This window comes from Glycine max, chromosome 19 (assembly GCF_000004515.6).
Source record: "Glycine max cultivar Williams 82 chromosome 19, Glycine_max_v4.0, whole genome shotgun sequence".
Classification (NCBI taxonomy): domain Eukaryota; kingdom Viridiplantae; phylum Streptophyta; class Magnoliopsida; order Fabales; family Fabaceae; genus Glycine; species Glycine max.
The window spans coordinates 1,548,454-1,563,056 of record NC_038255.2 but is presented as its reverse complement, the minus strand read 5'-3'; the positions used below and the strand labels follow the sequence as shown (position 1 = coordinate 1,563,056).

The 14,603-nt window shown below is 35.2% G+C and overlaps 1 protein-coding gene across 1 annotated transcript; it reads left to right on the top strand.

The window, feature by feature from the left end:
• The first annotated feature begins 569 nt into the window (after positions 1 to 569).
• Positions 570 to 7,788, top strand: LOC100806647 (alpha-mannosidase 2). The gene is made up of 4 exons (XM_003554813.5): positions 570 to 1,474; positions 2,924 to 3,073; positions 3,417 to 3,449; positions 4,608 to 7,788. Exons 1-4 carry the CDS (start codon positions 923 to 925, stop codon positions 7,338 to 7,340), a joined length of 3,468 nt encoding a protein of 1,155 aa, XP_003554861.1. The 5' UTR covers positions 570 to 922; the 3' UTR covers positions 7,341 to 7,788.
• Positions 7,789 to 14,603: the final 6,815 nt, after the last annotated feature.

Below are 14,603 nucleotides of genomic sequence, written 5' to 3'. Positions count from 1 at the left end.
TTTTCACATGAAACTTATTCAATTTTTTATTTCTATTCTTATTATTTTTTTCCCGAGATCTTTCTTTGTATTTCATTCCAAGCAAACAACCCCAAACTTCCACTCTATTTCCGCTCTCTCTTCTCACTTTCACAGCCATTTATATCTTACCAAATACTACAGTACAAATAAGGTGACTGATTTTTTTATGTAATAATTTATAGCATAATTATTTAACTTGTGCCCCAAAAATACGTTAAGGACACTTGTCACGTTAATTTCAACTCCTTGATGAGCGTGTTTGGCACTCAACGATAATAAGGTCTTCAATACATATAGTTCATTTTACTAACTTTGGTTTAGATTGACTAAGGTACGATTTCAACATATTTTTCATACAAAATCATACATGTATATAAAAAAAAGGAATAAAACTCACATTTTCTTCTTACAATAAAAGAGGAATAATTTTTTTTTACACACTGAAATATATATATTTTAATTTCTTAATCAATTTTCTAGGACAGCAGCCACTGGTTAGTTGGACCCTAAAAATTTACTTAATATTATTTTCAATTTGCCGGATTTCTCAGAGTCTTTGTGCAGAACACTTGCCAGTTTCCAAAAACACATTTGACAATTCCAAAGTACCCAACAAAATATCCAAACCAATTTCCAATTTCCAATTTCCAATTTCCAATTTCCCTCAACACAGACACAAACACACACCCTCAACACAGACACACACACACCAGATGCTTCACTCGACACAACAACAGCAACACAAACACAACACAGAAAAACACTCTCCCAGGTCGAAACCTCCCACGATCCCACTTGAAAATTCATTCCCAAACCCTTCTTCAAATCGCGTAACATAACAACAGATCCCCCAACCAAAGACCAAAACCTCGTTTTTTTTCTGAATTCACCCAAACCAAACATGCCCTTCTCCTCCTCTCGCCGCGGAACATCCTGGTCCTCCTCGATCCTCCCATCCTCAAACCCACACAAATCAAAAGCACCCAGAAAGGGAAGAAAACGCGCGTTGGTGAAAGACTTCATCTTCTCCAACTTCTTCGCCATTGGCCTCGTCCTCTCCCTCTCCCTCTTCCTCCTCATCCTCCTCCGATCCGGCGTCCCCAAGCCACTCTCCACGCGCTTTCGCGCCACCACGCGCCCCTCACGCTCCCGCAAAACCGTCATACGAAAGCCCCTTCCTACCGGAGCCAATCTCAGCACCCTCGCCGGCGCCGCCGTGGACGTCACCACCAAGGCGCTGTACGACAAGATTGAGTTTTTGGACGTCGACGGCGGCGCGTGGAAGCAAGGGTGGAGTGTGACGTACAGGGGAAACGAGTGGGACTCGGAGAAGCTGAAGGTGTTCGTGGTGCCGCACTCGCATAACGATCCTGGATGGAAGCTCACTGTGGACGAGTACTATGATAGACAATCGAGGCATATACTTGATACCATTGTGCAAACACTATCCAAGGTCAAGTGAAATATCTCATCCTTAGTATTACTTTTTAGAGTTTGATTTTTAGTGTTAAAAAAAGTTTGAGTTTAATATTTATGCATTGATAGTATAAAACAGTTTTTATAGTGTCATCTAATTACAAATCTTTGAATTACTTTGGATTGTGATTAGATGATCGTGTAAAAGTTTTTACACTATTAGTGTATAACCCTTTTTCTCTTGTGGAAGTGATGGGAATGACTTCTAAAGTTGATAATGTAACAAACTTATCATGCATGATGTCTGTTTGTGACTAGATTACTGTGTAAAAATAAAAATTCTTTAAATTTTTTACTACTTTGTACATTTAACGAGTTTAATTTTTATGCATATTGTCACCGTAAAAAAGATTTATTTATTTGTTGAATCATTGAAATTCGTGATAGTATGATTTTTAAAGTAGTTTATGTAACAAACTTGCCATGGAGGATGATGACTTGTGACTAGATGACAGTGTAAAAACAAAAATCCTTAGAGTTGGAAATGCATATACTATTTTACACTTTTAATGGGTTTTGGAGTTTTCTTCTTTTGAATAATACTAGTAATATAATATACATTGGCAGGGGTGTATAAGGTCTTTTACAGCATCATGTAATTTTTGTGGACTTTTATAGTAATGTCTAATTTCTATGCACTGTTAGTGTAATTTACACTATCGACTGATCAGAAATCCTTGTAAGTATGACTTTTAGTGTAAAAGGTAATAGAGTTACCATACCTGACAATTTGTGATTGAATAAAATTGTAAAATCTGTAAAAAATATTGATAGAACATGATTATTAAACTTTTTTTTTTGCTTGTTTATTCCTTCATTAAATCGTAGATGACTGCAGTTGGTTAAATAAGGTTGTTATTTGGTTCATGAGAAGTGATGTGAGGGGTGTGTGTGTGGATAGCTTTAGTTTGTTTTATTGAAGGATTTGGAGTGATGTGAGGTGTGTGTGGGTGATTTATGATGTGAGTGAAATTGGGGAAGGTTAAATGGTACAATTTGCTTTAAAGCTGTAAATGAATGATGATGGAGCACTGCATGTGATGACAAAAATGGTATTAGTATTAATGTTGTTTAAATGTTGGATTAGAGGATAGGAGTGAGTTAGTCAACAGAAGCCCTGCTGAATGAAGTGGTTGAGTAAATTTGTGTTGCTGCGTTGAAGTAGTTACTTTGCTGCTTTGAAGCTGCAGATCATGCTGGGCAGTCCTTGTGATAACAAAAGTGGTGGACATTAAATGTTAAAATTGTTTTCTTAATTTGATAAGGTTTACATGTTAGGTTGTAGTGTAGGAGATTAAAAAGCCCCAGTGAAATGGAGCTAATAAGCCTGTCAGTTCCCTAGGTAGCTCTTTTTATTTTAATCTTCATTTTGAGAGCAACTTGAGCCATGAATCTATGATATTGACTGGATGATTTGGCTATGTAGGATTCTCGACGGAAGTTCATATGGGAAGAGATGTCGTACTTAGAAAGATGGTGGAGGGATGCATCAGATGAGATGAAGGAATCCTTCATCAATTTGGTAAAAAATGGACAGCTAGAAATTGTTGGAGGCGGCTGGGTGATGAATGATGAGGTAACATGATACTGGTATTTTTAAAATTATCTTATTTACTGCAAATAGCATTTATATATGTAGATACTTCATTCCTGTTGAAGTAATTATGACATGAGAATTTGTGGAAGGTAGGTTTTGTGATGCTTTTCATCATAATTGTTTTGTTGCTTAAGTTTGTCAGTTTAAGGACCTTTAAGTTTTCTCTCCTGTTAATGAAGTTCATGCTCTAGTAATGTACATGTCTATGGAATAATAATGTCTAATTAGAATCTCATCAAAGCCTTCCTGTGAATAAAGCTGATCAGTGGTGTCCTCTTTGGTTTTGGAAATTTGATTTTTAATTGTTTTCTCATTTGTGCAGGCCAATTCCCATTATTTTGCTATAATTGAACAGGTATGCTGAATGCTTTGTCTACTTTTGCAGTTGTATATATTATTTATTTCTTGGCTGTGTTGCTATAATTTTTTTTAGTTGATGTTGATCATTATGTAAGAAACAGGGGCAGTCCAATTATGTATTGTATCACATTGCATGGTATTTGGCTGGCATGCTGATGGGTGTGACTTCTTCCATGCTTTTTTAGCTATTCAGTAAAATTACTGAAAAATTGCTCATTATATGAATGTAAGTAGTGTATTGTAGCACTATGCATGGTATTTGGCTGGCATACTGATGGATGTGAATGCTTCAGTTCCATACGTTTCTATGTATTCAGTAATATTACTGAAAAAATGGCTCATTATATGAATGTTTGTATTAAAGGTGATTAGTTATTGTATTTAAGACTGGATGTGCTAATAAGTACTCAGGCATGCTAAATACAGATAATATACATGTTTTGTATTTAAAGTTAGGACTTATAGTTAGTCATAGGGATGCATATTATCATGTACCTAATAATGCTGGTGATCATTAAAATTTAAAACCATTATCTTGCTCGGCTTTTTAGATAACTTAATCAGGTTTTATAATGTGATAAGTAGATCGATGCAAAAGTATGTTTTAGATGTGTGTCTTTTTAAATATTTTGTTGCAATATTCTGTCTTCCCTGTATTTGAGGGCGAGCCCTGGTGCAGCGGTAAAGTTGTGCCTTGGTGACTTGTTGGTCATGGGTTCGAATCCGGAAACAGCCTCTTTGCATATGCAAGGGCAAGGCTGCGTACAATATCCCTCCCCCATACCTTCGCATAGCGAAGAGCCTCTGGGCAATGGGGTACGAAGTTTATTATAATTGGCATCGCAGACATCATGTAATTGCAAACAACAATACAAAGTAAGTTTCAACAATACATAAAGGCAAGGGTACTGTGTATATTGGTCATGTAAACTTTTAGAGAGCATACCTTTTCTTAATAATGGACCACATTTTCAAGTTTGAGTATGCAGTAGTGCACTCAGTATTCATTCATTAGAAGAGCAAATTATGTTTCCATGTTTCAGCCTGTCCATGTCTTGTGATTTTATGTTCATATCAGACTATGATCTTTCTACTCCAGAGATTTGTATATTATTTTGTGATGGTTCTTAATCTCTGGACATTTATGTAACAGATAGCAGAAGGAAATATGTGGTTGAATGACACCATTGGGTTTGTTCCAAAAAATTCTTGGGCCATAGATCCATTTGGATACTCGTCTACCATGGCATATCTTCTGCGTCGCATGGGTTTTGACAACATGCTTATTCAGAGGACCCATTACGAGCTGAAGAAGGAGCTTGCGTGGCATAAAAATTTAGAATACATATGGCGTCAAAGCTGGGATGCAGAGGAAACCACTGATATATTTGTCCATATGATGCCCTTTTATTCGTATGATATACCTCATACATGTGGCCCAGAGCCTGCTATTTGTTGTCAGTTTGATTTTGCACGCATGTCGGGTTTTGCTTATGAACAATGCCCATGGGGGCAGTATCCTGTGGAGACCACTCAGGAAAATGTTCAGGAAAGAGCTCTTAAATTACTGGATCAGTACAAGAAAAAGTCAACTTTGTACCGAACCAATACTCTTCTTGTTCCTCTTGGAGATGATTTTCGATATATTAATGTCGAAGAAGCAGAAGCCCAATTCAGAAATTACCAAATGCTGTTTGATTATATCAATTCAAACCCCAGTTTGAATGCAGAGGCCAAGTTTGGTACTTTGGAAGATTACTTTGTAACCCTGCGTGAGGAAGCAGAGAGAATAAATTACTCATCTCCTGGTGAAATAGGATCCGGTCTAGTTGAAGGTTTTCCTTCTCTATCCGGTGACTTTTTTACTTATGCTGATCGGCAACAAGACTACTGGAGTGGTTATTATGTTTCACGACCCTTCTTCAAGGCTGTTGATAGGGTACTAGAACAGACACTTCGTGCCACTGAAATGATGGTAGCTCTAATACTTGGCACCTGTCGGAGATCATATTGTGAAAAGTTCGCAATGGGGTTTTCTTATAAGTTGACAGCTGCTAGAAGGAACTTGGCTCTTTTTCAGCATCATGATGGGGTGACTGGTACTGCAAAAGATCATGTGGTTATGGACTATGGAATGCGCATGCATACTTCATTACTGGACTTGCAAATTTTTATGTCCAAGGCAGTTGAGGCACTTCTTGGAATCCGCTATGATAAACTAGACCACAGTCCTGCCCAGTTTGAGCCAGCAATAGTGAGATCTAAATATGATGCCCAACCATTGCATAAAGTGATTAGTGTTCATGAGGGTTCTTACGAATCAGTGGCCTTTTTTAATCCTTTGGAGCAAACCAGAGAAGAAGTTGTAATGGTTGTTGTTGACAGTCCTTATGTTACAGTTGTTGATTCTAACTGGACTTGCGTTCAGAGCCAGATTTTGCCCGAGTTGCAGTATCATAGTAGCAAGATCTTTACTGGGAAGCATCGACTTTACTGGAAAGTTTCTGTTCCTGCAATGGGATTGGAAACTTATTATATTTCCACTAGCTTTGGTGAGTGTGAAAAGGCCAGGCCTGCAAAGTTGAAAATGTTCTCTAAGTCTAGCTCGGTTGCTTGTCCAACACCCTATTCTTGTGTGGAAGTAGAGGCTGATGTGACTGAAATTGAGAATCAGCATCAAAAACTAACTTTTGATGTAAAGTACGGTTTGTTGCAGAAGATTATCTCTAGTTCCCCAAATACTATAAATGAGGAAATTGGTATGTATTCTAGTTCTGGTGGGGCATACTTGTTCATGCCCCACGGCGATGCCCAGCCCATTATTGAAGAAGGTGGGCAGTTGTTGGTGTCAGAGGGTCCTTTGATGCAGGAAGTATACTCTTATCCAAGGACAGCTTGGGATAAATCCCCCATTTCTCATAGCACCCGAATATATAGTGGAGAGAGTACAGTGCAAGGGTTTGCCATTGAAAAGGAATATCATGTTGAACTTCTTGGCCGTGATTTCAATGATAGGGAATTGATAGTTAGATATAAAACAGATATTGATAACAAGAAGATTTTTTACTCAGATTTAAATGGATTTCAGATGAGCCGAAGAGAAACTTACGATAAGATTCCTCTGCAAGGCAATTACTACCCCATGCCCTATCTAGCATTCATACAAGGATCAAATGGTCAGCGATTTTCTGTCCATTCCCGGCAATCATTAGGTGTGGCTAGCCTTAAAAATGGATGGCTAGAGATAATGCTAGACCGCCGGTTGGTAAGAGATGACGGTCGTGGTCTGGGACAAGGAGTGATGGATAACCGTGTGATGAATGTTGTCTTCCACCTAACCATGGAAGCCAATGTTTCTGCAACATCAAATTTGGTTCCCACACCTTTTCCTTACAGCCCTTCTCTTTTATCTCACCGAGTTGGTTCTCACTTGAACTATCCAATACATGCATTTGTTTCCAAGAAACCGCAGGATATGTCTGTGAAGCCACCGCCTAGATCCTTTTCTCCTCTTGCCACCCCCTTACCGTGCGATTTGCACATAGTGAACTTCAAGGTTCCCAAGCCCTTAAAGTTTTTGCAGCAACCACCTGAAGGTCCTAGATTCGGGCTAATTTTGCACAGGCGACATTGGGATTCTTCGTACTGCCGGAAGGGAAGATCACAATGCACTAATCTGGCCGACAACACCGTGAATCTGTTCAGCATGTTCAAGGAACTTACAGTCTCGAAGGCTAAAGCAACTTCCCTTAATCTCTTGCACGAAGACCCTGAAGTAATGGGATTCTCAGAGCAGTTTGGAGATCTTGCAAAAGAGGGGAATGTAGCCATATCTCCAATGGAAATACAAGCCTACAGATTGGAATTGAGGCCACAACCACAATAGAACACTCATTGCCGAGTTGCTGCTGCTGATTTTAAGCTGAACCACGAGGGATTCTTGGATTGATTCAAAGACGAATTTTTAGGGAATTTTTTTAACTGCTCCTTTGATGGTAGGGTTGAGTTATTCTTGGACTGCATTTGCAGTGGTGCAGGTAAGAGAATGTCCAAGCAAAGAGGAGTTACATTGGGTTGGTGAAGAGTGAGAATGGACTATTGTAGATTGTTGTTATGAAGACATGAATGAGAGATTGTAGCATCTGCGGCTCCTTGTCTTTTTTTGTGCTTTGCTGTAGCATTTGTTTAAGTTTTCACAGACTTCAAAGATGAGTTTTGCTTTGTCCATGCTATTGTATAACATGTCTCTTAGAGACTAGATATATGTACAGATTTAATACCTCTATGCAGGGGAGAGTGTAATCTTTTTTTGACGTGGGCTCAACAATTTGCAAGAACTACACATGCTTTCCTTCACAATTATTAGAATAAATTGGCTAAAAGTTGACATAAACTATTAAGGAGCAAACTTTAAATGTCTGTCTATTAGGTCTAGTTAGCTGCTGTTGGTTTAGGAAGAATCAATAACAGAAACTTTTTATTGAATATTACCTTGCGTTAAAAATTATGGCAGGGTATGTTGATATATATATATATATATATATATATATATATATATATATATATATATATATATATATATATATATATATGTATGTATGTATGTATGTATGTATGTATGTATGTGTGTATATTAATAATTTTGTATTTCACTTTTGATTTCTTAATAAGTTTTTTCTTATGACATTGTCTAGTATTTATGTATTGGATTTCTCATTAAAAGTATTGGGATTCGTTGCTTGTGGATTTTTCTTACCCGAATTATTTATGTATTATTCATTGATTCATTAAGAATGACTATGTTACCTAAATGAATAAAAATCATTCAAAGGCAGGAAACAATGGTGACTTTTGTTTATTCAAAGCAGCTATGGATGCTGAAAAATAGCTCAATTTAACTAGAGCACTCATCTTAGAAAAGGTAGCTGAATAGTTAGTGTGGCTGACACATGTTAAGAAATCCCTCCAAGATATATATGAGGTACTCCCTACTCGTTTAGCTCAACATTTTAATATTCAAAATATTTTTTTTATTGCTTAAAGTGCTATCTAAAATACTTTAAAAATAAAAAATAAAATAAACACATTTTGTAAGGACTAAGATTATGTTCAGCAAGACATTACAGTTAACTTCTAACTTTTTTTTATTGGTTATTTGACAAATAAACCTTTTTAGTAACTTTTTAGTAGTTTTTTTAACTTTTTTGAAACACTACTTCAAGTAGCCTTTTTTAAAAGATTAACTTCTAGCTTTTAAATTTTTATATGTTTTTTTTTTTACTTTTATCTTCAATATATTTATTCATTTTTTTTTACTTTTTTTAAAAATAAATCATGATTTTATTATTTTTCTGTTATTTTATATTTTTTAGTTACTTCAACAGTTAGTCTTATCGAACACTTCTAATTTAATAAATTAGTTTTTTCATATTCTAATTAGTTTTTCAACTAATTTTATCGAACATAACCTAAAACAAAAAATAATAATTTGCAAGGACAAAAATGAAAAAAAAAGCTAAATTAGAAGAAAAAAAAACGTATATAAGTTTTTTTTTTTTACAATGTTTGCAGTTAATTTCATAGTACAGATCCTAGTTTTCTTATGCCACATTTTGTTATATCACAAGATTTTTGTGTGTTTTTCATGATATATATGAGAGAAAATTAAAACTAACATTGAGAAAAAGAAGTTGATGGGTTTGTTACTTTGAGGTGTGTGAAAATGATAAGGTAAGAATCTTTGGTCTGAGTAGCTTTGAAATGAACAAGTGGGTCACTCATGATTCTCACAGGGGATGGATGGCATAGGAAAATATCATAATGCCATGGTCTGAGTTTCCTGTAATTTGTACTCTCTTTTTTTCTTTTACTATCTTCGTGTCCATGTAGAGATAGATGAGTTTGGTTTTACAGTATATTTGGGTAAAAAATAAGACAAAAGGCGTTATGCTTGATTTTTTTTCCCTTATAAAAATGCTTGATATGTTTTTATTGTTGACTATTGTGATTGTTTTTCATATGATCAAACTTTCAATGGATATGTTTTTAATTCAACAAAAAAATGGTCCCTTATAGGTGTTAGTTACTTTTGAAAAGAAACCTAAAGAGGATAGGTTGCTTAGACATATCCTTTGTCTTATTTGAGTAAACGTAAAAGGAAAATAATTTTAAATAAGTATGAAATTTAAATCTATTTTTATATAAGACATCATTCTAGTTTAATTGATTAAACAAAATACATAAATTATTATAAATTTTTTAATATATGTCTTTAATTTCTATCAATATAATAAAAATATAAGACATCTCTTATTCAAATGTCATGAGATTTGGTATGTGATTGAATACACTTATAACAATAAAATCACATCAAATTATTGAAAGACCTTTATAAAAAATTATTAAAAAAATTTAATCAAACCATTAACTAATAATCTTTGATTAATTTTTTTAAAAATTAATAATTTTTAATTAATTTATAATTAACTTGATAACTCTACTAATTATAGTTATTAATTAATAATCTAACATATGGACCACAATCACCAACTTGTAAAATTGAGAATCAAATGTTACAATTAAAAATCAAGAAAATCAAAATCATAGATTTAAAAAATTAGAAGAACCAAAATTACAATTTTATCTAAAATACATATACCTTTCTAAGAGTTATATGTATGTATGCATACTGTTGTATGTTGAGTTATTTCCAATGTTGTATCTTACGATATCATGTTGGAGTGTAATGAGATACATGATTTTATTACATATGGTGTGTCATCTAGTTGTGATTTTTTAATTTTTGGCTTTTGAAATGCAAAAAAATTCACAAATATTTTCATTATTAAGTTAATTGAAGAGTTATCATGTAGTGATGACAATTTGTTACATTTGTCACTCCTTTTTGTCCAAAAAAATATGTTTTAGAAGATAATATTAATATACTTTAGGAGATTAAAATGACAATAAATAATTAAAATTAAAAATTTAAATAACATAGAATTGAGGATTAAATTCTTTGGACCAACAATAATCATACATTACATATGAAATTTTCACATCTAATGAGTTGGGAATATTCACGGTTACTATTCGAAAAAAAGAAATGCATGTATGGGAACAATAGTGGGGTGATTATTTTACAGATTTATAATTACTTTACCAATTTTTTTAAGTTGAAACTTGAAAGTGTAACATTACCAGTACCACCTCCTAAGCAAGTAAAGTACCCTTTGAGGCATCGCAATAAATTTTCGCCCATGGAACAATCTCTTAGCCAAATGAACAAAGTTACCCACAAGTTGAAATCTCAATAGCCTATTTTATTTTTTTTTATTTTTTACGGAAAAATCTCAATAGCCTATTAATAATAGGTGGATACTATTTGCATTTTTTTCTACTACTTTGCATTTTCCAAAAATTAATTTATGATAAAAAAGGAAGGAGTGTTAAGAGAAAAAAGAATGACCGCTGCTAGGTGCACCCAGCATTATTGCTGGTACACCCAACACTAACCACAAAAAGACAGAAATATCCCTTATGGATCAAGTTGATCCGTAAGGGGAGAAATTAGCAAGGACAATTTTACCATTTTCAAAAAATGCTGGGTGCACCAGCAATAATGCTGGGTGCACCTAGCAACACTCAAAAAAGAATTGTAAACAAAGGCGTCTAATAGAGAAATGCTAGGTGCACCCAGCAATTTATTGAAACTACCATTTTGCCCTTTAAGATAAAATTATAAAAAGCGTGAATTACCTCCCGGAAGACACTGTTTGTTCGAACAGCTTCTCCTTCTCTCCCGGAAAACCTGCTTCTTCTTCTCTTCTCCATGAACCTTCTTCTCCGCGAGGCGCGCCCAAGGTTTCCTTCTTCTTCTCCGCGAACAGGTTAGTCTCCCTACCCTTTGCTTTGTAATATGCAGCATTGTTAGCATAGCAATGGAACCTTAGGATAGTTACCTTAGAATAGTAACCTTAGGGTAGAAGACGAGAGGGGAGAAGACGAGAGTACGCCGAAAAAAATGGGGAAAAAGGCTGACGACGGAGTCTTCTGGAAGACCCGTTAGGGGTTCTTCCAGAAGTTCTGGAAGAACCTTTTCCGGAAAGTTTCCGGAAGAAGTGGTTCTTCCGGAAGAATTCCGGAAGACGCGCTTTTCCAAAAGAACTTTCCGGAAGAAGTGATTCTTCCGGAAGAACCACTTCTTCTGGAAAGTGTTTTTTTTTTTTTAAATTTTTTTTAACAGAAATTGTTTTGTTTTTTTAAAATGAATTATTGTATTTATTTTGGTTATTTTGTTTTTGAGATTTTATGAAAAATGAGGTTTGGGTTTTTGATGTCATGTTTTTTTTTATAATTTAAATTGTGTATTTTTACTAAATATTAATTTGTAAATTATTTATTTTTTTATTTATAAAAGTAGTTGTGTTTGTTTTTGTTTATTGTTTATTTTTTTAAATTAGTGTTTTTTCTTTATAAATGAAGTTGTTTATTTTTATAATTAAAGTTGTGTGTTTTGGAAGTTTTATAAAAATACTAATTTTTTATAATTAATTAGTTTTTTTATTATAAATGAAGTATTTTATTTTCTAAAAAAATTGTGGATGTTTACTAAATAATTTTGTTTACATTAGTTGTGTTTTTTTACAAATGAAGTTTTTTAAATTGTTATTTAAATTAAGTTGTGGATGTCTACTAATGAATTTGTTTTTACATTAGTTGTCCTTTTTTATAAATGAAGTTTTTTTTTTTAAATTAAGTTGTGGATGTTTAGTAATGAATTATTTTTATATTAGTTGTGTTTTTTTTTATAAATGAAGTTGTTTATTTTTTTTTTAAATTAAGTTGTGGATGTTTACTAAATAATGTAGTTGTGTTTTTTTTAGAAATGAAGTTTCTTTTTTTTTTTATAAAGAAAATTATTTGATTTAAGTTAGTTATATTTGTTTATAAATAAAGTTGTTTTTTTTATAAAGAAAATTGTGTATATTTTGACCGAAAAAAATACGTGTTCGACATGATTTGCAGATCATGGCCAGAACACGAGGTTTAGGTCGTGCCATAGGTAGAGTTGTAGGCAGAGATAGACCTGCTGACGAGGATGCTGCCGATGTTCCCGAGAGGCGTAGGCCTACTGCCTCAGTCCGTAGGCTACGCGTTCATCAGATGACTACGGAGGGACGTGATATGGCTGAGGACGTCGCTGACATGACTGACGATGTCCCTGAGCAGCCTACGGAGGCACCTGAGATGCGTGCAGACGCACAGGGTGCTGATAGTGGTGAGGGGCAGATGGTGATGATGCTGCTGAGGGATTCGCTGGTGGTCCACGTGACCCGTCAGTGCTCACATAATTTGCCGAGCATGTTGCACATGCCGTTTGGAGTGGACATGTATTTTAATTTGTTAATTATTTGTCATTGTTGATTTATTTGTTTATGATTAATCTTTTTTAATAATTGTATAATTTGTACTTCAAATCAGGAACGTCCTGATTTGAAGTTAGTGTCACATGGGAGGAAGGTGACACTGATTGGGAGGCCAGTGCATGAGATTGAAGGCCTGGTGGCTGCCACATGATTAAGTCCACTGATAGATTGTTCAGTTATTACTGGCGATCCTGGACTTATATCCGTATTTGTGGAGAGGTGGCACAGTGAGACTAGCACCTTTCACTGCATTCATCAGTGCTAGGTCTCTGTCAGTGACAATAACAAGAGGGAGGCGATCGTTTCTTAAAAATAGGCCTCGAAATCGTTCCAAAGCCCATACAATATTATTAACACGCTCAGCCTCCAGATATACAAACCCAACAGAGAATGTGATCACCGTTGGTGTCACTCCAACAAAGTCAAGTAGTGGGAGTCTGTACCTGTTTGTTTTGCAGGTACTGTCTATAAAAAACACCAGATGACATGCATTGCATAACTTTACTCCATCTGGGTGACACCAAAATAGATCACGCACCACAACTTCATCTTTCAATCTATGCCAATGAATGTATTGATCACGTTCGAGAAGCTTCATCAGATGCTGCATTTCGGTATCAGCTCCTCTTATTGAAGAACGATATGCACTTCTTGCATTGTAAATTTGCTTTATCGTGGTGCAACTGTTGGCATTGTGTTCTTTCAACGTTAGCAAGATGTTTTTCAGTTTCACCATCGACTTTGTCATATCAGCAATAATTTTCTTTTCTTCCTTAGTTAATCGCCCGGCGTATGGATGTCCAACTAAGGACTTTGTCAATTCATGATTATGAATCCCACATATCAACTTCACCATCCAACCTTCCCCTCCATGCACTGGTTTCCCACGAAGTCTGAAGGGACAACCACATTTCCTACTCCCGGTGTCTTTTCTAACGAATTCTTTATTTCTACACTTGTACGTACCACTTCTTTCACACCCAATTAAGACAAATGAACTTCTTCCTCTGCTACCGGTGTCTGTGTCAGACCTCATAATCACTGTAACAAATCCATTTTCATGGGCAACTGTTCGAGCCCATTGCAAAACATCATCTCAAGTAGCGAATACCTACAACGCAACCCTAACATTTTAATTTTCATACAAAACATCAATTCAACCAAATGACTCAAATTATCTATGATTACCTAAGACGTATTAAAAGCATTTGAACAATCTACATGTGGTTCATTCACACACACACACACACACACACAAAACCCTGCAACGCATAAATTTAAAAAAAATTACACAGGGCGGAAGTAAATAGATATCTTCCGGAAGAAGCTTCTTCTGGAAACATTCCGGATGAAAGAAAATTACACAGGGCGGAAGTAAATGGATATCTTCCGGAAGAAGCTTCTTCTGGAAACATTCCGGATGACGTTCTTCCGGAAGTTGTTTCTGAGTACTTCCGGAAATCACAAATTCTTCTTCCGGAAAATTTCCGGAAAAAGGTTTTCCAGAATGTTTCCGAAAAAAGCGCCTTCCGGAAGAAGAATTTCTGAAGGGCAGTTTCGACACTTCACTGTTTGCTGGGTGCCCCAGCAATAATCGTAGCAACTCCCCGCCTAATAATATGAGTTCTTGGTCCAGCCTAAACCAATTTGTTAGCCCATTAAGAATAAGTCTCGGGCCTTAGCCTTGTTATTCCTGAACTCCCAAGACAACAAGGAATGAA

Excerpts from the sequence above, each read along its gene's own strand:
- LOC100806647 (XM_003554813.5), top strand. The coding sequence starts at position 923 with ATGCCCTTCTCCTCCTCTCGCCGCGGAACATCCTGGTCCTCCTCGATC. Across the intron at positions 1,475-2,923 it reads TTGTGCAAACACTATCCAAG|GATTCTCGACGGAAGTTCAT; the intron begins GTCAAGTGAAAT and ends TTGGCTATGTAG. Across the intron at positions 3,450-4,607 it reads ATTTTGCTATAATTGAACAG|ATAGCAGAAGGAAATATGTG; the intron begins GTATGCTGAATG and ends TTTATGTAACAG.